Source organism: Lipotes vexillifer, unplaced genomic scaffold, assembly GCF_000442215.2.
Source record: "Lipotes vexillifer unplaced genomic scaffold, Lipotes_vexillifer_v1.1 scaffold443, whole genome shotgun sequence".
In the NCBI taxonomy this organism is placed as follows: Eukaryota; Metazoa; Chordata; class Mammalia; order Artiodactyla; family Lipotidae; genus Lipotes; species Lipotes vexillifer.
The window spans coordinates 2,423,552-2,444,642 of NW_006779163.1; the positions used below are offsets into that span (position 1 = coordinate 2,423,552).

The following is a 21,091-nucleotide window of genomic DNA, read 5'->3' on the forward strand; positions in this document are numbered from 1 at the left end:
CTGACCGCCGCTCAACGTCACCAGCTTGACGCTGGCCACCGTGGGAGTATTTACACCGCAGAAATTGGCAGATGCCACAAACCAGGGCTTCGTTTCACAGAGAGGTGGGTAAACCTCCACCAGCACACACCGAAGATCCCTCCTGCCGTCCCTCTGCCTCTCTCACTGGCCTTTAGCCCCACCAGCCACATTTCCACCTTGTGCACGCCTGCTCCCCCGCCCCCGCAACTGGCCTCCTGCACAGCTTCCCGGCCAGTCTGCTCCCTGGGCTCCCTTCTCACCCTCTGCAGGAGGCCTACTCCCACCTCTGTGGCCCCAGCCTAACGCAGTGCCCCATCCCTTAGCACACCGTCCTGTTTTCTCTTCTCCACTGTACCTCACCCTGCACGGTGCGTGTGTGTCACCCAGCTCCCTTTTCTAGAGCCCAAATTTCCCAGCGGCCGATGGTGTTCCACCATGCTCCCGGTATCTAGAACAGTTCCTGGCACATGGTTGGTGCACAGTAAATCTCTTTCCAGTAAGTTAATGACTCTGTCTGATAGGAACTGAGACATGGTAATCAGATCGGCTGTCTTCTCTGCTCAGAACCCTGCCAACGGCTCAGAATTAAAAAGGCCATGTCTCACAGTGGCCCTACACCACGCAGTTCTATCCTTACCTAGTTCTGCCCCCGCCCTGGCTCACTCACCAGCCACAGCAGCTTCCTTTCTGTGCCTTCAGGCACGCTCTCACCTCAGGACCTTTGCACTGGCTGTTCTTTCTTCTTCCTCATAGTTGCGGGCTCCCTCCTCCACCTCCTGCGTCTGCCCACATGTCTCCTTGTCAGCGAGATCTTCCCGAGCACCCTTGAGAAGTGCAGCCCCTTCCCCATCACTCTATCCACTTATCCACCTGCTCAGTGTGTTTTTCTCCATAGCCCTTATCACCCACCAGCTGATACATGCTCTGTATATTTTTTAAATTTCATTTGTTGTCTGTCTCCCCTGCACTAGACTGTACCACGCTGTTGGACATAGAGCCATGTGGGACACACCTAAGTGCTCCAGAAAGGTTTGCTGGATGAACCAACAGATGAATTGTAACCTCAGACAAGATATTCCACCCAATCTCGAGTGAGTCAACCACCTACCATATTGTAGCGCTCCAGGAGCTCGGGGGTCACGGGGTAGCGCAGTTTCATCTTCCGGTAGAGTGCGTGCTTCTCGTAGTAGCTGACCAGCTCCACGAGGCTCTCAAAGTAGGCGGAGGTGCCCAGCACGAAGTGCCGGCCGTCCCGGTTGATGCGACAGTGTTTCACCTTGCCCCTGGCCCTGGGGGGAGACCCACACGGTGCTGACATCCTGGCAGCCAGATGGTGGCCATATAAGCCCACCGATTAGAAACAACCTAGTCATCCGTCCTAGGGGACCAAATAAATGAAGAGCACACAGCCCTCCCACGGAATACAGTGATGCAGGTCTTTGCAAAACAGATACAGAAGAACCAACCGGTAGCTCAGAAGAAACACTTCAGAGTGACTCAACAGCTATCGCTCCTCTGGCCCTTTCCTTCCTCCCCAACTACAGGACTTGACTACAGAACACCCCAGTGTCCAGATCAGGGCCAGCAAACTATGGCCCACAGATTAAATCCACCCCCCTCTCCTGTTTTTGTAAATAAAGTTTTATTGACGCACAGCCATGTTCATCTGTTTATGTACTGCCTGTGGCTGCTTTCACTCTGCAACGGCAGAGCTGAGCAGTTGCAACAGAGACCGTCTGGCCTGCAAGGCCTAAAATATTTATCCTTTGATCCTTTATAGAAAACATTAGCCCATCTCTACTCGAGAACTCTGGGACTTGATGCCCAAATCCTTAAATCTTATCTTTAGTGGTCCAACTAGTGCACAAATGGAATTTTTTTTCCAAAAGGGGAAACAAATCTTTTATTTCCTCACCTATTTGAAACAAGAGGCAGAAAAAAATCCAAAAGAGAATAGAGTCCTCAGTCTTACTAGCTTTTATCAGCAAGAATAGAAATATCTGTGAAAGTAAGTTTGACCCTAACTTTACAGCCGAGAGCATCTTGAAAACTGCAACAGAAGTAGTTACTGTGCTCAAACGACTTTATCTTTTAAAACTTTTGCACCTTAACAGACATTTTTTACTGTTTTAAAAAATACATCCCGTGAAGCCATTTCTTCCAAAACTCCTATTAAAAAAAAAAAATGCTAAGGAGACTACTTATTCAGTAGCTTACGTGCAGTGATAGTTTATTAAATATTTATTTTAAAAAAGAAAAGAGGGCTTCCCTGGTGGCGCAGTGGTTGGGGGTCCACCTGCCGATGCAGGGGACGCGGGTTCGCGCCCAGGTCCGGGAAGATCCCACATGCCGCGGAGCGCCTGGGCCCGTGAGCCGTGGCCGCTGAGCCTGCGCGTCCGGAGCCTGTGCTCCGCAACGGGAGAGGCTGCAACAGTGAGAGGCCCGCGTACCGCAAAAAAAAAAAATAATAATAATAAAATAAAATAAAAAAAGAAAAGAAAAGAAATACTGCTGAGTAAATAAAACAAGTTGCAGAATGAAACTATAGTATGATCCTATTTGTATTTTTTTTTTAATGGAACAAAATACCACTAACAGAATGGCGCTATATATTTTCCACAGGTACATACATATGTATGTAAAAAAATTTTTTTGAGTCTTGATGGAGACACCAGTTACAAAACTGTGCTTTCTACCAAAACAAAGATTGAGATGGCAAAGACCATAGGGGGCTTTAGCTTTCACTGCAGTATCTTAATTTTTTATAAGGCTAACACACTTAACGTAGTGAAAAATTAACTTTAAAACTTTATACAAAAGCTCCACAGGGCAGGGAGGCTCTGGGGTACTGAGGTTAAGAGCATCAGTCAGGTTCTGGCTCCTTCCCCAGGTAACCTCCCTGAGCCTCAGTTTCATCATCCACAGATCTGGGGATGCACAACTTCTGTCTCAAGGTGAGTGTCAGGACCGCTGTCCGTTAGGTAACCCAGGGTAAGCCCTTTGCAATGTGTCTGGCACCCAGAAGAAACTAAAGAAATGGATGGTTGGGAAAATATACACAGCCAAGCCAAAACTTCCCTGGGAGACAGAACAATCAAAAGGGGAGAACAGGGCTGGAGCATGAGCCTCCCGGAGTGTGCTGCTACGAGCCAGTGAACACTAACGCCTGAGGGCTTAGCTTCGCGATGAAGCCCCCTCATCCCACGGAGGGGCGCCTCCCACCACTCACGCCCAGACAACGACCTCTTCTCTTTGCGTGGATCTGAAAGCAGACACTTCCCGCCTGTGGAAATCTATACAGAAGGTCAGTATATGTTCCCAGGGCCTAGAACGGCGCCTGGTACAGAAGAAACACCCCCACAAATATGTGGGGGGAGGGAGGAAGGAAGAAGGGGAGTCACTTTTAAGTCCTGTGATGACACCTCTCATCCCCACCAGACCACTGGCCTCATGAGAGCAAGGGCTGGGCTGTTTTTATCACTCCTGAATTTCTAGACCTGACACAGAACAGGTGCTTATCAAACATTTATTGATTCCTAAAAAAGAAAACCTCCAGCTCTCAGGGTGCCTCCAATCTCATGGTGAGGACAGATGCGCAAGCAGAACACGGTGGATGTATATATGCTGAGTATCACTCTGGGAGCCCCCCGCTTCATCCGCGCACTTCCAGTGACCCCAACCTCATCGCCAGCTTGAAGGTGCCCAATCAGAATCAAGTTACCGGGCTCAAGGAGGGGCCAGTGGGAGTACCTCACAGGACTCATCCTCTCTGTGGACACTGTCCTGGCACCTCAAGGTAAAGTGAGAACAAAGCCAATGGAGTGTAACACCGAGATGCTCAGAGCTAGTCTCCTGAGGGTCACAGACCACTCCTGAGGGTCACAGACCACTCGGATACCACTGGTATCCGAGTGTGTTGGAGGCCAGTTTCACCTCTTGAGCCTCTCAGCCTGTAACCACTAAATCCCCACCTTTTTTATTTCAGCCACAGAGTTTGGTTTCTGTCCCTTGCACCCAGAAGCATCCTGACTGACGACAGACTATAGCACAATGCGGCCCCCAACACCCAGCCCAGTGCCTGGTACAGCACAGGTTCAATTAGACACATCCAACTCCCATCCGGGGGTAGCAGGCACCACAGAGAGTTTGGGGGAAAAGAGCAAAGACACCCCTCTGTTGGCAGCGCAAAGCACAAAAGAGCCACGCTGGATGGAGCTGGCACACGGTAGGTTCTCAGTAAACAGCAGTGATAATGACCATCACCACCACCCCCAAGAAGGCAGCTCAGGGGAAATGGGGGGCAGACTGGAACAGTAGCCAAGGGGGATGGGTGAGGGCATCAGGAAAGGGAGGACAGGAGCAGCCTGGCACACCAGGGCCCCGACTGTGCAGCCGGTAACCACCTTCACCACGGGGAACTGTGGGCCCAGAGCTTCCAACTCCTTCCCTTTTTCATGAGAAGCAATCTGAATTTCCAGGTAAAACTTCTCAGTTTTTAACATCACCATGCAGGCTGAGCAAAACACCCAGAGGCCCAATTTGGCCCACAAGCCTCTTGCTTAGACCTCACAGTAAAGCACGCAGGCTTTGGAGGAGGACAGGCCTGAGTCTGAAACCCTGACTCAGCCTAGGATGAGGCTGTGTGGCTTTAGACAGGTCAGTTAACCTCTCTGGGCCTCCATTTCCTTACTTGTAATAACTGGATCTACCCCTCATGGGCTACAGTGATGGCCTCGAACAGTTGAGGCCTTGAAGGCAGCCCAGTGTCCCAAACGTCAGTTAGGAACTCAGTATCTGGTAGCCAGCATTCTATTACCGTCATCGAGAATACGCAGGCAAACCCTGCAAATGGGGAGATGGAAGGAAAGTGTGACGAACTGGGTCTGAACCTCCCTCACACTGCTTTTGGTAGAAACTGGAGGAATTGGGCATCTTGGGGTAGAATTAACATAGAGAACCACAGTCCTAGAAATGGTTGGTCCACACAACCACTGGCAGTGGGGTGTCAGCTGTGGATGGGAGGAAACAAGATCTACAACATCACCCACCCATCTGGGTTGCCGGGGCTGCCTGGGTTCGAATTCCAGCTCCACCACTCACAGACTGCATGTTTCAAGCAGGTTATTTAATCTCCCTGTGCCTCAGTTTCCTCCTCTGAAAAGGAGGGATCACGGTCATGCTGACCCCACAGATTTGTTGGAAGATGAGATGAATTAACATAAAACACAATGCTCTTGAGAATACAGACCAGTGCCCAGCACACCTAAAGCACACATCAGCGTAGTCTGCTCTCGCTCTTTACTATCGCCATCGTCGTGGTTGACACCCTGGGCAGAGGACACAGAGCTCAGCCTCCACCTGCAGTTCCCCCTTTGTTCTCCACACCTGCCCTTCCCAAGCCGTCTCTGCAGAGCACACAGTGGGCTCCAGCCCGTGCACCTACCTGAAGGTGATGGCGTAGGAGTCAGTACCTTCCCGCTTCCGGATCAGGAAGGCCCCATCCCGGGGAACCCTCATCAGCATGTCCTCCGCTTCTCCACGGCTCAGCCCGTCATAGTACCACCTGCAGCACAGGGCCGGGAAAATGGCCAAGGGAGAGGCCGTTGAGACTGGCAGCAGAGGAGGGAACGGTGGGTTCCCGGGATGCCTGAGACACGGCCCTGGAACCCACCGCGGAAATTACACAGTGGGCCTCCGCATCCGAAATCACCTCTGAAGACAGCAGTTTTTAAAAAGATCACCCAGACACAGTCTGGGTGAAGCGTTCATGTCGCGGGTCTGCTTGGAGCATAAGCGAATAAATCAACTTACATCTCTACCCACCCCGACCCCCCCCAACCCCGACCCAAGCATCAGAGGGTGGCACAGTCACCACGGTGTCTCAGAACAGCAGAGGCAGAAAAGATAGGGCATAGGGTTTGGGGTTGTTTTTAAAGATGTGAAACAGCAAATTTTACGGCAATCCATTTGAATGCGGACAAGAAAAGTAAACAATAAAGGTGTCACAGCTGTATGGCCTCCTGTGAAATGTGCGTTTGAGCAGCCTCCTGCTTAAAAATTACTCTTTTCTTTTCACAACTAGTTAACCCTTTGCAAGGCCTAACTGATACTCACTTTACGATTATTTTTTTCGCTTTCAGACCAAAAGGAATGAGCTTGGACAGAAAACAGTAACACCGGGCCAAAGTTATCTCTGAAAATCAACGCTCAAGACCTTAGGACCACGAAGATAAAGGAGAAGCAAGGAAAGCAGAGGAACAGGGAGAGGAGAGAGAAACAGGCCATAGGTAACTGGACAGCAGCCGCCCTGGGGAACTGCAAGAGACCCCGGTGGGCCCGGGTGAGGCGCCCCGTGGGAATCTGGGCCCCAGCACACCCTCCAGGCTGGTGTTTCTGATCCGTGAACGCAGTCGCGCCCCCAGAGCACAGGGCACACGTACGGCTTCGACTCGTGCGGGCTGGGGTTCGGAACTGGGTCGGTGAGCCGGAGCTCGAACTCGGCACAGCGCAGGTACGTCTCGCTGTAGTGCTGGATGAGGGCGTAGATGCTGGTGAACATGAGGTTGTCAGTCAGGTAATACTTCAGGGTCCCGCCCTCCATGGTGGAGCGGATCCGGCAGTGCTGGACGCGGCCCGACCGCCTGCCGGGAGAGGGACCACGTCAGAGCCCAGGCCCGGCCGGCTGGCCCTTCCCGCAGCCGGCGCGGCAGAGAGCACAGGGTGGGCCAGAGCTGCAGCCGGGGCCCCCAGGGGTGGACGCTGCGTGCGGCCACACAAGCCTCCATCTGCTCTTAGCACCGGCCCAGCGCTTTCACACAAGTTGATCCTTGGGGCTGGACTCCAGACCATCCTACCTACTTCCTCTACCCGCCGTCCCCTTTCACCTACGCAACTGTTCCTCTGGAGCCGGAAAGCCTAGCTTCCAATCCTGACTCTGCCACTGAGGAGCGAAGTGACCGCGAACAAGTGACCTGTCCTCTCTGAGCCTCCCTATTATTACCCTAGTGGTCCAACAAGGACAATGATAGCATCCTCCTCACAGAGATGTCCTGAGGATGAAACGAGATCACACACAGAATGCGCTCGGAACGCTGCCTGGTACGTGGTAAGCATCTTACAGGCGTTAGCTGTCGCGATTATCTGTATGTTGTTAATATTAGAACTTTTATCCTTCAGGTCTCAATTTAAACACCACTTCTTTCAGGAAGTCTTCCTGGATGATTCTCCCAACATCACACTAGACCCCTCTCTTACAGACTTTCATGACGTCTTGCACTTTTCCCACTGCACATGTCACAACGAGAATTATGTACCATTTGCCTGGTCCCTTTTCCACTGTTCATCTCCCTCCTGAAACTCTAATCTCCATCAGGACAAGGACCCTGTCTGTGTGTCACTGCTAAGTCACTGTGCCTAGCACAGAGCAAGTACCCAATAAATAAATATCTTTTGATGAATTCATGCACAGATGACTGAGTGAGTGAGTGAATGAGCAAGCTCACTACAGCCTCACCCACAGTTCCGTAAGGCCACTTTACAGTATTAAATACTGCACTGAAACATCGCTAATCTTGTTGTCTAAGTTTGGGGGCCCTCACCCAAGTCTTGCCCCACACAGCTCACAAGTCTGGGTTTCCAGCCCAGCCCCACCCAAGTCTGGCCTGAGCTGGCACCACCTGCCTCACGGCGCCCCGCCCCGCCCCACCAGCTGCGAGGAGACGGCGCGTGCCCCGGGGAAGACGGCCATTACCAGAAGGACAGGGTGTAGTCATTGGGGTACGTCTCGCTCTCCCGCACCAAGAAGGTCCCATCCTTGCCCCCCGTCTCGGCGCAGTATTCCTGCAGGAGCTTCTCGGCGCTTGTCCTCTTCTCTACCTTCTTGTGGAACCACTTCTCCCCAAAATGCAGCTCCGTGGGGGCTAATATATCCTGGGCCGCAAAGAGAGGAGGGGCCAGACCCCCAGTATCATCAGACTGGTCCCTCTGTGCAGGCTGATTCCTGAATAACAGACTGGACTGGATAACAGACCACAAACGGCCTCAGCTCGCCTCTACCCCGAGAGGTCCGGGAAGCCAGCCTCCGCTGCCCTCCCCACCCCCCAGCCACCCACTCCTGACACCTCCCCATCTGTGGTGGCCTCCTGGAGTTCTGAGTCCTGGGATAAGGGGTCCCCAGTACAGCTCTCAACTCTACTGTACAGGAAGCCTGAGAGCCATAATACCGTGGGGGCTGCACTCAAGAGACAGTACCAAGGATGACCAGCAGCCCAGGGGGAGAGGGCAGGAGAGCCAGGAACAGGCTAGCGGATAAGGCTGGACAGAACATCCAAATGTCCCCATCCTCTCCAGGGAGCACAGGCCAAGCACGCCTTTCAGAGAGCAGGAAAGACACCTGAACCTCACTGGCTAAGCACGTGGGCCAGCCAGCCAATCCGAGAAGAGCCAGGCAAGCCTTGGTACCCAAAGACGCAGCTCCCTGGACTGAGCATGTCCAGGCCTGCCGGCCACAGGATGAGAGGAGCATTACAGGAGGTCTCCACCTACCGGGGGCTGTTCATCTTCCATAGTCTGTTCAATGTCATCGCTGAAGGACAGCTTGGCATCAGCAATGGCACAGTAGTGCCGAGTCCATTTCTACAAAGTAAAACCAGCGTTAAGGCTTCCCCAAAGTCTCTGCTCCATCAACTCTGAGGCCCAAGGCCCCTGCCTGGCATCACCCCAGCATTCACTGGGGACTCGCCTTTCCCACTCTTGTAGCCATTTATGGCGGTTTCACAGAATTCGATCCGCTGTGAGACACTTCTTTTAAAACATCTATTTATTCTGGGGTTCTTCTGGCATTTTCAGGACTTCTTTATTCAGTGTGTCTAAGGGTAGACACAACGTAATACCGTATTCCTTTAATCTGAAGCCTTTTACGAATGACGGGATTGTTTTCTGTGTGTGTGTCCTCATGACTGTCTTTTTCTATTTCACCCATTTTTTAAGACTTGCAGGATTTCTCAGCCAGCCTGTCTAGAGACCCTTTCTTCAACATTTAAATGTGACTTAATTCTTTATTTAAATTTCAACCATTTTTAATTTTTATTCCTAGAATATAAGAATAGACATGTAAAAACATACTCAAATGCAGAAAGACAAACATAATATGATACCACTTAATATGTAGAATCTAAAAAATAATGCAAATGACCCTCTACACAAAACAGAAGCAGACTCACAGACAGAAAACAAACTTAGGGTTTTACCAAACGGGAACGTTGTGGGGAGGAATACATTAGGAATATGGGATTAACAGATACAAACTACTATACATAAAATAGATAAGCAACAGGACCTACTGTATAGCACAGGGAACTATATTCAGTATCTTGTAATAACCTATAATGGAAAATAATCTGAAATACATACATATATATAACTGAATCACTTTGCTGTACACCTGAAACTAACACACCATTGTAAATCAAATACACTCCAATCAGTGAATCTATGAATTGATCAATACCTACTCAAATGGATTGCCATGTTAGGTTATGGGATATGAGAAGTGGCATTAACATTCAAAATGCCTCATTCCCATCAAAAAATAATGTTTCCTTGGGACTCCCCTGGTGGTCCAGTGGTTAGGACTCTGTGCTTCCACTGCAGGGGTCCCGGGTTGGATCCCTGGTCAGGGGAACTAAGATCCTGCAAGCCACGTGGCTCGGCCAAAAATAACAGTAATAATGTTTCCAGTGGAACTGCCTCAGATTGGGGGACACTAAGGGGTTAGGACAACCTACTGCATTATCACATCCTAGATTGCATCCTGGGTCAGAAAAAGGACATTAGTGGACAAACTGGAATAAGGTCCACAAATTAGTTGGTAGTATTGTGCCCAACGTTCAATTCCTTGTTAAGATAATTATACTCTGGTTACAGAGGATGTTACTATTTGCAGAGACTGGGTGAAGCACGCATGAGAACTCTCTGTGCTTGCGTGTGTGTGAGAATCTAGAGGAAATGTTACACTGAATATAAAACCTACTTCAAAACAAAACACTAATAATGCAAAAGAAGAACAGTTTCCTTAAAGTGACAAATTCACTTGGCACAAAGTGGGAGTAAGATAGGAATCCTCCCGGAGCTCTCCAGCAGGCCGTAACACATTCAGGGCTCTGAGAAGGGGCGCGAGAAGACGCACCTGGTCGATGGAATCCCACATGTACAGTTCACCCTGCTGCCTGTGCTCATCTTTCTTGTCCTCCACGTTGACATCCACGTCACCTCGGGGGCCCAGCTTCTTATGCTGAGGGGAAAAATACACAAAGCCTGTCTCCCTAAGACCCAGGTTAGGATCTGTGAGCCAGCAAACATTCATCCACATCAGCCAAGCATCCACCGGATCGTCCCACCTCAGGGCCTTTGCACTGTCTGTTCTCTCTGCCTGGCTTCTCTCTCACCACACTGCGCTCTGTGCTCGGCGTCACCTCCTCAGAGGAGCTTCCCTAAAAATGGCCCACACTGCCCTTCCCACCCCTGTCACTCTCTAGCCCCTGGTAGTTCATCTTCACGCTCTTTAGCCTAAGGGTATCTATGTATCTATCTGTCTTCTGTCTGTCTTCCCTGCTAGATTATAAGCCCCATGAGGGCAGGGACTTCGTTTTGTTCCCTGTTGAACCTCCTGTGCTAGGTTAGCAGATAGTGCTCGATAAATATTCAGTGAATCAATGATGCGCCCGCATTCTCCAGCACACAGAGGGCGAGGCAAGATCACAGCCAGCCCGTGGGCACAGGCTGTGCAGGGCAGTGGAAGGCACACTGGGGATGTAGATTTAGAAGACCTGGGTGCAAACAGCACTGCTGCTGCTTTATCGGCTGTGTGACCCTGAGCAGGTGGCCGCACCTCTCTGAACCTCTCATGTCTCATCTGCAAGCCTAAGAGGATGATTACGACAACGTCCACCTGGGCGAGTTCACTGACCGCCCACGTGGACTAGCCTTGATAAGTCCCAGTTGTGGTGACCTGGTGGAGGGAGCTCAGGATTGGGAGTCAGACCCGGGCTTGAATTCAGGGCCTATCACCTTCCTCGCTGTGTGGCCTTGGCTGCATGACAATCTGTCTCAGTAACTTCCCCTGTAAAATGGGGGTAACAGGGACTTCCCCGGTGGCCCAGTGGCTAAGACTCCGCACTCCCAATGCAGGGGACCTGGGTTCGATCCCTGGTCAGGGAGCTAGATCCCACACGCCACAGCTAAGAGTTCACGTGCTGCGAATAAAGAGCCCGCATGCCGCAACTAAAGGTCCCGCATGCCGCAACTAAAGGTCCCGCATGCCGCAACGAAAACCCAGCGCAGCCAAATAAATAAATAAATATATTTTTTAAATGGGGGTAAACACAGCCCCCCTGTCCCGTAAGGCAGTGAGCGTGCAGGATACCTGTAAATAGTGCAGCATGACAGAAATGTTCCATTTTGTTCCATCTTTGGAAGGAACTAACTGTGTAACCTCAGCTGAGTCAACCTCTAGACCTCAGGGTCCTCACCTGTCAGGTGGGCTGGGGGCCCAGGATTATCGGTCCTGCAGGGCTGCCATGAGACTGAGTAACACTGACGACCGTGCCCAGCCCAGCGTGTGGCACCCAGTGATCACGTCACAAATGCTACTTCCACCCCTTTTCCCTGAAACTGAAAGGGCTGAACCAAGAGCTACCACAGGTGGGGCAGTGGGAGCTCTGGAAGGAGTCTTCACACCCTAAAACAAGCGCTGGGAAATCCCTGGGGACACGCAGAGAGCTGTTCTAGCAGAAACGGAGGGAAGCCACGGGGCAGCTGGGAACAGAGAGAGGCAACGAGGTTCCCTGAAGACTGACTGCCACACCTGAGCAGCCCTGGACGCCTCCCCCGCCCGGCCAAGCCCCCTCTGCCTCTCATCCTGCCTTCCTCACGCTAGAAGCTTCCCTGAGCGTCTCAGCGGAAACCTGCCCCAGGATCTTAGCCAATTCCTCCAGATATGCTGGTGCTTTGACCCCTGAGGGCACCAGCCTCCTCCTCTCTGGATGGGCCTCAGCCAAAGCCCCCTCGCCAGTTGGTGTTTCTCTGTCAAGCGGTTTGTCTCCCTACAAGACCGTGACCTCCTGGCACGTAGGAAATATCCCCAATGCATCTTAGTGGTCCAGTGACAATCCGGGGAACATACCACGCGTTCACACTACCCCACCTTCGTGGATGTCATCCCCAAAGCCGAAGGGCCTTCTCCCTTCTCTGCCTGGTAAATCCCTGTCTGTCCTTCCTGCGAACCTGCCAGCTGTCACTGAAATCCACGCCGCTCCTTCCACCGATGGCTGCCCAGCTAGAGTCAGCCCCTGCAGATGGTGCGGTCATGTGACTAAGTTCTCACGCACTGGACACAACAGCCCAGGACTGTCCAACTGATGTCCCACCTGCTTACCAGGAATCACTCGCCCTGGACCCCTCACATTCCCGTTCCTACGAGCTGGAGCTCGATGTGCCGTGCAACCCAGCATGGACCACACACAAGGACAGTGCCCCCCAGGGCAGAGCCTTCGCCAGTTCTGTGCCATGGACCCCCTCTGAAGTCTGGGGTAAGACTACGGATGCCTTTCTCGGAATAATGTTTATAATGCATAAAATGAAAAGAAAAACCAATTATATCGAAATACGGCTACCAAGTAAATAAAAAATACTTGCAATATACTGATACATGTATTTCTTTACTAACATCTTCCAAAAGATCTACAGGCAGGTCTAATGACCATCATGATTTTGAAGGAGTGACGAGCACACGTTATCTTGAGATACTGGCAACAGGTGTAGAAGTGATATGAAATTATCCATGATTTCTGCTGGTGACAAAGCCTCAAGCGGCTTGTTGCCAATACTCATAACGGAAGGAAATGTTAAGTTTTACCTACATGTTAATCAAGAGGCACCATTTTTGCCCAAAGTTCACATGCCACCACCTCACAAGTTTTATCTGTGGACTCTCTGGGGGTCTGCAGAGCCCCATCTGAAACCCCTTCCCCGGGAGACCGCAGACCAAGAGGAGAACCTGAGTCCTCGGCAGCCCCGCGGACCAGAGCTCAGAGCTCCTAGAATGCTCTCCCGCACATCGAGTACTGAACTTACACGACTGAAGCCACGGTCCATCCGGCCTCTTGACCTTAGTAATACACGTGCCCAAACGTCACCCCTGCTGGCATCCGTGGTACAGCCGTCACTCATCCTTCCCCACAGCCACCCGTCGCCCCTAGTGCACGCAGCCCTCTGGGGCAACTGTTCACTTCCAGCCCACCCGCCACGCGAGAACAGAGCCTGGGCCGCTGGAACAGCCCCAGCTCCTCACGAGGGCCTGGCGCAGAGCGGGACGTGGTCAGGACGGGCCAAAACAAACGCACGGGAGTGAGTGAACACTTCTGGGGCACCTGCTGTGGGACGGGGCAGTTCCTAGCGCTCCGCACACGGCCTTCCGCGTTACGCTCGCGGCACACGGACGACGCGGGTTCTGCGGTGAAGCCCCAGACCGCGAGGACGCAGAGGCGGCGGCAGGTGAAGCGACCCGGCCCGGGGCAGGCGCGAGGTCAGCGAGGAGAACGGGGAGCCCGGGCCCCGAGCCGCCGGCTCTCCCCGCGTGAGCGGCAGCCCCGGGCCGCTACCTTGATGATGATCTTCCCCCGCAGCTGGCTGGGCGACGGCAGCTGGTCGGCGCTGGCCTCCGTGGGCTTGGTCAGCAGCAGGTCGCCGAACGCCTCCTTGAACACCCTGGCCATGTGGCGCTGCTGCTGCACGCAGCAGTGCTCCTCGATGGACAGGATCACGGGGAAGCTGCGGGCGGGCGGGCGGGGAGGGGCGCTCAGCAAGCGGGACGGGGCCGCCCACGCAGGGCTGCCCGGCGCGGCCTCCGGGACCAGGGCGTGCCCTGTGCGCTCGGCCTAGGGGCACGCCAGCACTCAGCTGGGGCTTCTCGGCAGTGACTTTGGCCAGGATGGAGCCCGGGGTGGGCTGTGTGTGTGCGGGGGGGTATCTGTGTCGCTGTGTGGGCTGTACACGTGTGTCTGTACGTGGAGAGTATACGTCTGATCGTGTGTCTGCGGAGGGGGTGTCTGTGTGTCTTTGTGTTCCAGGGGTGTCCTATGCGGGCGGTGCCTCTGCACGTGAGCATCTGTGTGGGATGTGCGTGAATGTACGTGTACGTGTGCGTGCGCTGGGGGGAAGGGGGCGTCGGCGCCCATCCGTGGGGGGACTGCCCGTGTCTGTGGGAGGGTGTCTCTGAGTGTGTGTGTGTATCCATGTGGGGTGTGTCTGCAGGGGGGGTATGTTTGTGTGTGTGTCCGTCCACCCAACCCTAGCTGCCTTCCCCTTAAAGGTGAACCACCAGGAAGGAAATCAGCCAACCGACCTCGAGGTGACAAAGGCATGGTCTTTGATGGCCTGCACGACGTCATCAAACTTGATCTTGGTGGTCCGTGTCCAGCCGTGGTAGATGATGGGCTTCCCGTCGGGCCCGTCCCAGCAGTCCACTAAGGGCAGAGACGTGCAGCCTCAGCACCCGCGCCTCCCTAGTCCACTGAGGGCGGCCACGCTGCCCGGGTGACGACCGCGCCACCAGCCCTGGCCCCCGCACTGGCTCAGGACCCCGGGGCCAGGACCGGTATCACCCTCAGGGGCCACCAACATGAGGCAAGGACACGTGTTACCTATGCGGTTACAGGAAGATTTTGGTCGTCTAATTAAAGGTCCCGCTGTCCAAAAGAAACGAAACGTTTCTTTCTTAACAAGAGACTTATCATGTGTTTTATATTCTGATTTGACTTGTCTAAACCTTGGCCTGCTTCTTCTGCCAGCGGAAAGAATACAGAGCAATGGGAAATTTATTTTTAAAGATTCATGGTAAAATATTCAGACCGAACTAGGTTATGCAGAAGGTGAGCATCCCCTATATTTCTGACCCCCCAAAATAGGAATAGGAGCTGACAGTTTCAAACTTGATTTTTTCACATTTGCTTTTTCCTAAGGGGGGAAAAAGGCATAAATTAAGCAACACTCTGTAGGAATAACTGCCATTAAGGTCTGATACCGTGATGGATGCTTTTGATAAAACTGGAGCCTACATCAGCGGTTTGTGCCTCTCCTCAGCCCAGTACAGCCATGAGCCTCTGGCGCTGAGTCGGGCCGGGGGCGAAGGGTGGGGGGACAGGAGGAAGCACCGGTCTCCGGCCACGTCCGGGGCCTGGAATCACCTCTGCCAGGGTGGCTGTGCGCAACTGGGGACAGAAGAGTCAGGGCAGCCGTGGCAGGGCCGTTGCTAAAGCACGCGGGGTGTCTGCTGCCTCGAACACAGCAGCCCAGAAAGAAGCCGAGGGATAGGAAGACAGTAAGGCCGTCCTGGCTACTGGCCTCCCAGCCCCTCCACCGTATCCGGACACTTTCTGGAGCCCAAGGTGCTGTGGCTCCAGCCTGGCCAGGCTCAACACCACTCCTCGTCGTGGCCACCTTCTCTTCTGGGGAAAGGTCCCCAGCTGGTGGCCGCGTGGCTCACCCCAGATGCTACGGGCACCTGGGTTCTCCCTCCATCTGTCCCGTGCATCCCCACTACGCGGGCCTCCAAACAAACAAAGCATCCAGCAACAACACGGCCAGTCTCAGCCCGCCGACCGCGTGGCCACCAGCGTGAAGTGGGTACTCACGCTCAATGCAGCGGCAGCCCATCCGCAGACAGCGGATATAGGCCTCCGGGGACGACTCGCTCCGAAGCTGGTCACCCGTGAGGTACCTGGACGAGAGGAGGTGGGCGGCTGTGTGGGAGCAGGCCTGCAGCTCAGGGCATCCCCGGGGAACTTCTCAGCCCGAGCTCCCAAAGGCCTGAGTTCTCCCTGTCTACAAAGACCCCCATTTAGGATCCGGGCCAGACACACGCAGTCGTGTGGCAGAGCCAGTCATGAGACTCAGGCCGTGACCGTGGGCTGTGAAGGATATAACCATCCTGGCAATCCAAATGTGGGCTCGAGAACGTTGTGTTCTTTCGAGGAGAATTCGGTCAAAGGGTGTCAGGCGGGAGATTGACGTATGATGATAAATTAACAACCCCCCTGCCCCACCGCTGCCCACTAGGCCCTCAGCCTCAACAGGGCAGAGATGGGCCATCATTCTGATGCCAGGGCCCCAGGCCAAGCACAGAGCAGATGGGACTTACCACCCTATGAACTATGCCCACCAAAACTGACGTGAAAATACCTATTTTTCTCACTCTGCTCCTGACCACATCCCCCCTTTAAGAGTCTGTGGTGCTCAGCTGCTTCCTAGGTTTGGTAGAACTGACCATTCTAAGACACAAACTCAAACCAACGGACATGGTGGGGAAGAGAGAACCATGAAGTCAATTTGCCCCGGAAAAGGAAGGTACCTTCCAAAATGCCTGGAGGTGAACTTAAGGGCCTTCTCTCCAACTCCTGCCTGGACTGACACTTGGTAAAGTACCAGTCGACAGCTCTCTGGATGCCCAGGACCCAAGGCCTCCACCCCCTCACCTGACAAAGCAGACTGAGTATCAGAATTTGAGTGTAACATCCATTTCTCCCCTCCCGTCTGCTCTTTTTTGCAATCAGGGCAATCTTCCAAAGATACGCATTTGAGCGTGTTGTTCTCTGGCCTAAAAGCTATCAGCGGCTCCCACTGCCACTGCCCTCGCTCTGACCTCAACGATTCCACTCTCCTGCCACTCACCCTCCCAGGTTCTACACTCTAGTCCTACTAGAACCCCCCCCCCACCAGTTCCTCCTGCCCCTGGACCTTCGCACATGCCGTTCCTCTGTCTGAAACCCTCCTCCTCGCCTCACCACCTGTTCTCTCACCAACTCCGGCTCATCGTGAGGACACGAAGGAGGCCTTTTCCCCTCCAAGCTCATGAGGACGGGACTGCTCCTGCCCTTTTCACTGCTGTATCCCCAGCACCCAGCAAGCACAGGGCCTGGCACAGGGCAAACTCTCAGTAAATATCAGTTCAGTGACTAATTCAGTTGCTCTCCTGTGACTACTAAGAATGAGATGCCCAAACAGTGCCAACCAGCTTTGTCGACTTGCCACAGAAAAAGGTTTATTATTGCAAAACCAACTGGGAAAGAGAGATGCATCCCCCCACCCTCCAGAAGCTTTCATATATTCCAATCTGAGCAGCGAGGGCCTGCACTCTGCCCACTGCCCACACGCTTTGCCAGAGCAGTGCCCTTGAGCGCCCACCGTATTGCCCTTCACCCGCCTGACCCGCTGCAGGCTTGCGGTGAAACTCACGTGTTATGTGATGAGGAGATCCAGTAATGAGACAAGGGGTTGTTCATGTCCTGCACATCCACCACGTCATACTTCTCGTCCCAAATGCTGTTCTCCCGGGAAAACAGGTACGTGAGGAACTAAGAGAGTCACAAACACAAAGAGGGGATCATCACACTGAGGACGGGTGGTGCCGGGTTCTTTTGGGTCTGTGTCAACACGGGGAGATGGTACATGAATATGCAACAGATGGTCTCCAGACCTCAGTTACCCAAGTTTTCAGTGCAGAAAACTCAGTCTGCAATAGGCTGTACCAACACACGTTTCATTGACCTATACAGTATTTACCTTTTTAATGTGTATCCTCAAATATTTGAGGCTACAAGAGTACATGCTGCCCATATATAAGTTTTAAGGCATAATAACATTACGAACGTTTGTGAACCTACGTGAGAAACAGAACATGCCAGTATCGTAACATCTAAAAGGCAGGAAATTTCATATCCCAATTCCTGACCCCTTAAAAAAAAAGAAAAATCAGAAGATTGAGTTACAGTGGGTAACACTCTGTTTCCTGGGAACCACGGTACATGGGACTGGAGCTCCCCAGTTCCCCCTCACACAGGGCCAAAAGCACCCATTTCCACATCGTGCAAGAGCCCCATAAACCTTGGAATTTCCTTGCTCTGCTTGTAATGGTTAGAGACTCCCTGGCAGCACACGCCCTCTAGTGACAAAAGCAAAGATCCTGCCCAGGCTACAGGATCAAATAGAGGAGAAAAATCAAAGGCTGTGATGCTTCAGGGCCTGGAAGGAAAAAAAAAAAAAAAAGAGTTCTCGACTAAGAGAGCCAGTCTCGGGGCATCTAACAGCAAAGCCCTCCGAGGGAAGAGACCCAGAAAATATACCTCGGAGGACAGACACTTGAACCACAAAGCCATGCCAACAGGACGAGGGGCCCACTTACCTCATCCACAAACAGGAAGGGCTCGGCAGTTTCTCTCATCGTGTCATCAATGAACTTTGTCATCCGCTCACGGACTTTGTTCAGATCCTGAGCCCAAAGCTCCTTAGAATGATAAAGAGAACAAGAGATCATCAGATAGAGGAACTGCATGGACGTATTCTGCATGCACATGCAATCAAGGCCTTACCCTGTGCATGGCCAACATTTTCCCTAAAGGACCAGAGAGTAAACATTTTAGACTCTGGGCCCCAACCATTCAATTCTGCTACTGTCGTGCAAAAGGAGACACAGACAACAGGCACACAAATAGCTGTGGCTGCGTTTGTAAATAAAACTTTATTTATAAAAACAGGCAGTGGGCCAGATTTGGCCCCTGGGTGTAGTCTGCCGACTCCTGCTCTATGCTAGTTCTTTATACGTGTTATCACAAGGAGGCGGGGAGCACAGTTACATCAGACCCCTGGGGTTACTCGCCTGGCTGATGCTGGGCAAGTTACACACCTCTTCTGTGCCTCTTCATCCATTACATGGGAATAATGGTACCTACGCACAGAGGCTGTGAGGGGCTGGATGAAATAAGGGTCTGTGCTTAACACAGCACCTGGTACACAGAAGGTGCTCAAATCACGGCATTGTGTGAGCAGTCGTCATCCTCCCATGACATCTCGTTTAGTCCAGAAAACTCTGCAGGTCATACACTGTCATCGTCATTTTACAGACAAGGAAACAGAAGCTCAGGACATCACATGATGATCCCAACTTCACACAGCTGGTAAGCAGGAGAGCTGGGCTTCCAAAAAACTGAACTTTGCAAAACGGATATAGAATCAGTCCGGACCAGTGAAGCAATGTGCTGCTCAGACAACAGTAATGTCTGAAAGATACGCAACCAGCTCAGAAACAGCTTCTGCACGGTCTCAGCACTTCGAAAGCCCTTTAGGAACAGAATATATAACATAAAGTAACTTTACTGTTTTCCTCTCCAAACCCTAAAACCCCAGATATTCATGGACAAAAGGATGACACCTGACCCATAGATTCAACTTTGACTCATGCTTTCTGGGTTCCAAATATTCTAAAATCTCTATCTTTAAGAATCATAAAAGCAGATGTGCTACCAGACATGTGCAGTTGGATGGGAAGGGTCAGATCAGGACATTTGAAAGAAGGAAAAGCATAAGGGCAGCCACAAATGAGGTGGGTGCAAATCAACAATAAGCCTTGCTGTTCATCCTTGCAAATCTACTTGGATAAAGGACACCCAATAGCTGGGAGCTGGGGAAGCATCCAGTTCATTTGAATACAACAGTGATGCAATCCTTGAAGACCAGAACATGAAACTCAAATTGTAGGATACTTAATGCAAATGCCTTGCCAGCCCTAGACGCCCCCAAAAGGCCAAAAGCTTCCTGCTTCCTTCTCCTAAAAAGCTTTCGCATAAAAAACATGGGTACTGGACTTCCCTGGTGGCGCAGTGGTTAAGAATCCACCTGCCAAAGCAGTGGACATGGGTTCGATCCCTGGTCCAGGAAGATGCCACATGCCGCAGAGCAACTAAGCCTGTGCGCCACAACTACTGAGCCTGTGCTCTAGAGCCCGTGAGCCACAACTACTGAGCCTGCGTGCCACAACTGCTGAGCCCATGCACCCAACTACTGAAGCCTGCACACTCTAGGGCCCGCGAGCTGCAACTACTGAACCCGCATGCCACAGCTACTGAAGCTCGCGCACCTAGAGCCCGTGCTCCGCAACAAGAGAAGCCACCGCAATGAGAAGCCCACGCACTGCTCGCCACAACTAGAGAGAAAAGCCCACGTGCAGTAACGTAGACCCAATGCAGCCAAGTTAATTAATTAATTACTTAGTTAATTAAAAAACAAAAACATGGGTACTTAGCTGCTATAACCTGGAACTGCACTGGCTGTAAATAAGAAATCTGCCTAAAGGAGTTTAAAATATGAATAGTCTGGCGGGGGGGCGGTAGAAAAATGTATCTACTTGGTGTGGGGTATTGAGTTGGGCAACTATCAATATAATAATGAAAATGATCAGAGTAGCGATGAGAGGAACAAGCATGGTGAGGCCGTCAACACTGGGCAGGGGCAGCCCACCAGGTTCTGTGCTCAACCTTGTCACATGGTGGCTCATTTTGAACTCACATAAGCCCAGCCAGGACATATAATATTATTCCCCAGTTATATAAATAAGAAAGCTGAGGCTTCAGTCATTAATTAAGTCGACTTAATGACGAGCCCAAGACCAACGCAGGCACATCAGTTCCGGGTCAGTCAGTGTCACCCATGCCTCCCAGGGCTGGACTGCGGCACATTTAACCAGCCCTCGAATGGAAATTCAGATCAGTTCCAAGTTCTCACTTCTATTAAAAATGCTGCCATTATTTCTTTAGGATAAGTTCCTAGGAGAGCAATTATTTAATCAAAGTATATAAGCCTTTTTTCAAAGTTTTCATTTTAATTGTGTATTGCCAATGTGTTTTCTAAAAACCTGTGCTAATTCGCACACCAAGTGCTACAGTGGTTATTCCACATATGAGCGTCCACCACCCCCAACAAACGTCCTAGGTCACTGACTCTGCTGTATGCCAGCATCCCACAGAGCGCTTGGAGCTGGGACATTCCGGGTCCACGAAACGGACAGCTCAGGGGCCCCATCCCTGGCAGCACATCTTGTTCCCATCACCGCACCCACACACACGCTCATGGGCTGCCCGCGTCCTAACTCCCGGACGCGGGATCCTAACGCCCTGTACCTTGCTCCTGGCCCACAGCCCTGATCTCTGAGGGCAGCCCAGCCACCGGGCTGGTGTAGGGAAAG

General features: G+C 52.2%; 1 protein-coding gene and 1 non-coding gene across 3 annotated transcripts in view; one reads left to right on the forward strand and one right to left on the reverse strand.

Moving 5' to 3' along the window:
* PLCG2 (phospholipase C gamma 2) overlaps nt 1–21,091 on the reverse strand; it is a 148,804-nt gene that overhangs the window by 35,968 nt on the left and 91,745 nt on the right. For both annotated transcript variants that reach the window (XM_007452535.1, XM_007452536.1), the window contains 11 exons: nt 18,257–18,358; nt 17,311–17,429; nt 15,711–15,796; nt 14,423–14,543; nt 13,680–13,848; nt 10,208–10,312; nt 8,566–8,655; nt 7,772–7,950; nt 6,462–6,662; nt 5,465–5,584; nt 1,130–1,310 (listed from right to left, as the gene is read on the reverse strand). In XM_007452535.1, coding sequence (XP_007452597.1) covers nt 1,130–1,310; nt 5,465–5,584; nt 6,462–6,662; nt 7,772–7,950; nt 8,566–8,655; nt 10,208–10,312; nt 13,680–13,848; nt 14,423–14,543; nt 15,711–15,796; nt 17,311–17,429; nt 18,257–18,358 — 1,473 coding nt within the window. The remainder of the gene's footprint in view (nt 1–1,129; nt 1,311–5,464; nt 5,585–6,461; nt 6,663–7,771; nt 7,951–8,565; nt 8,656–10,207; nt 10,313–13,679; nt 13,849–14,422; nt 14,544–15,710; nt 15,797–17,310; nt 17,430–18,256; nt 18,359–21,091) is intronic.
* Nucleotides 9,630–9,702, forward strand: TRNAG-UCC (transfer RNA glycine (anticodon UCC)). The gene has a single exon. It is a non-coding gene; the product is annotated as a tRNA-Gly (tRNA).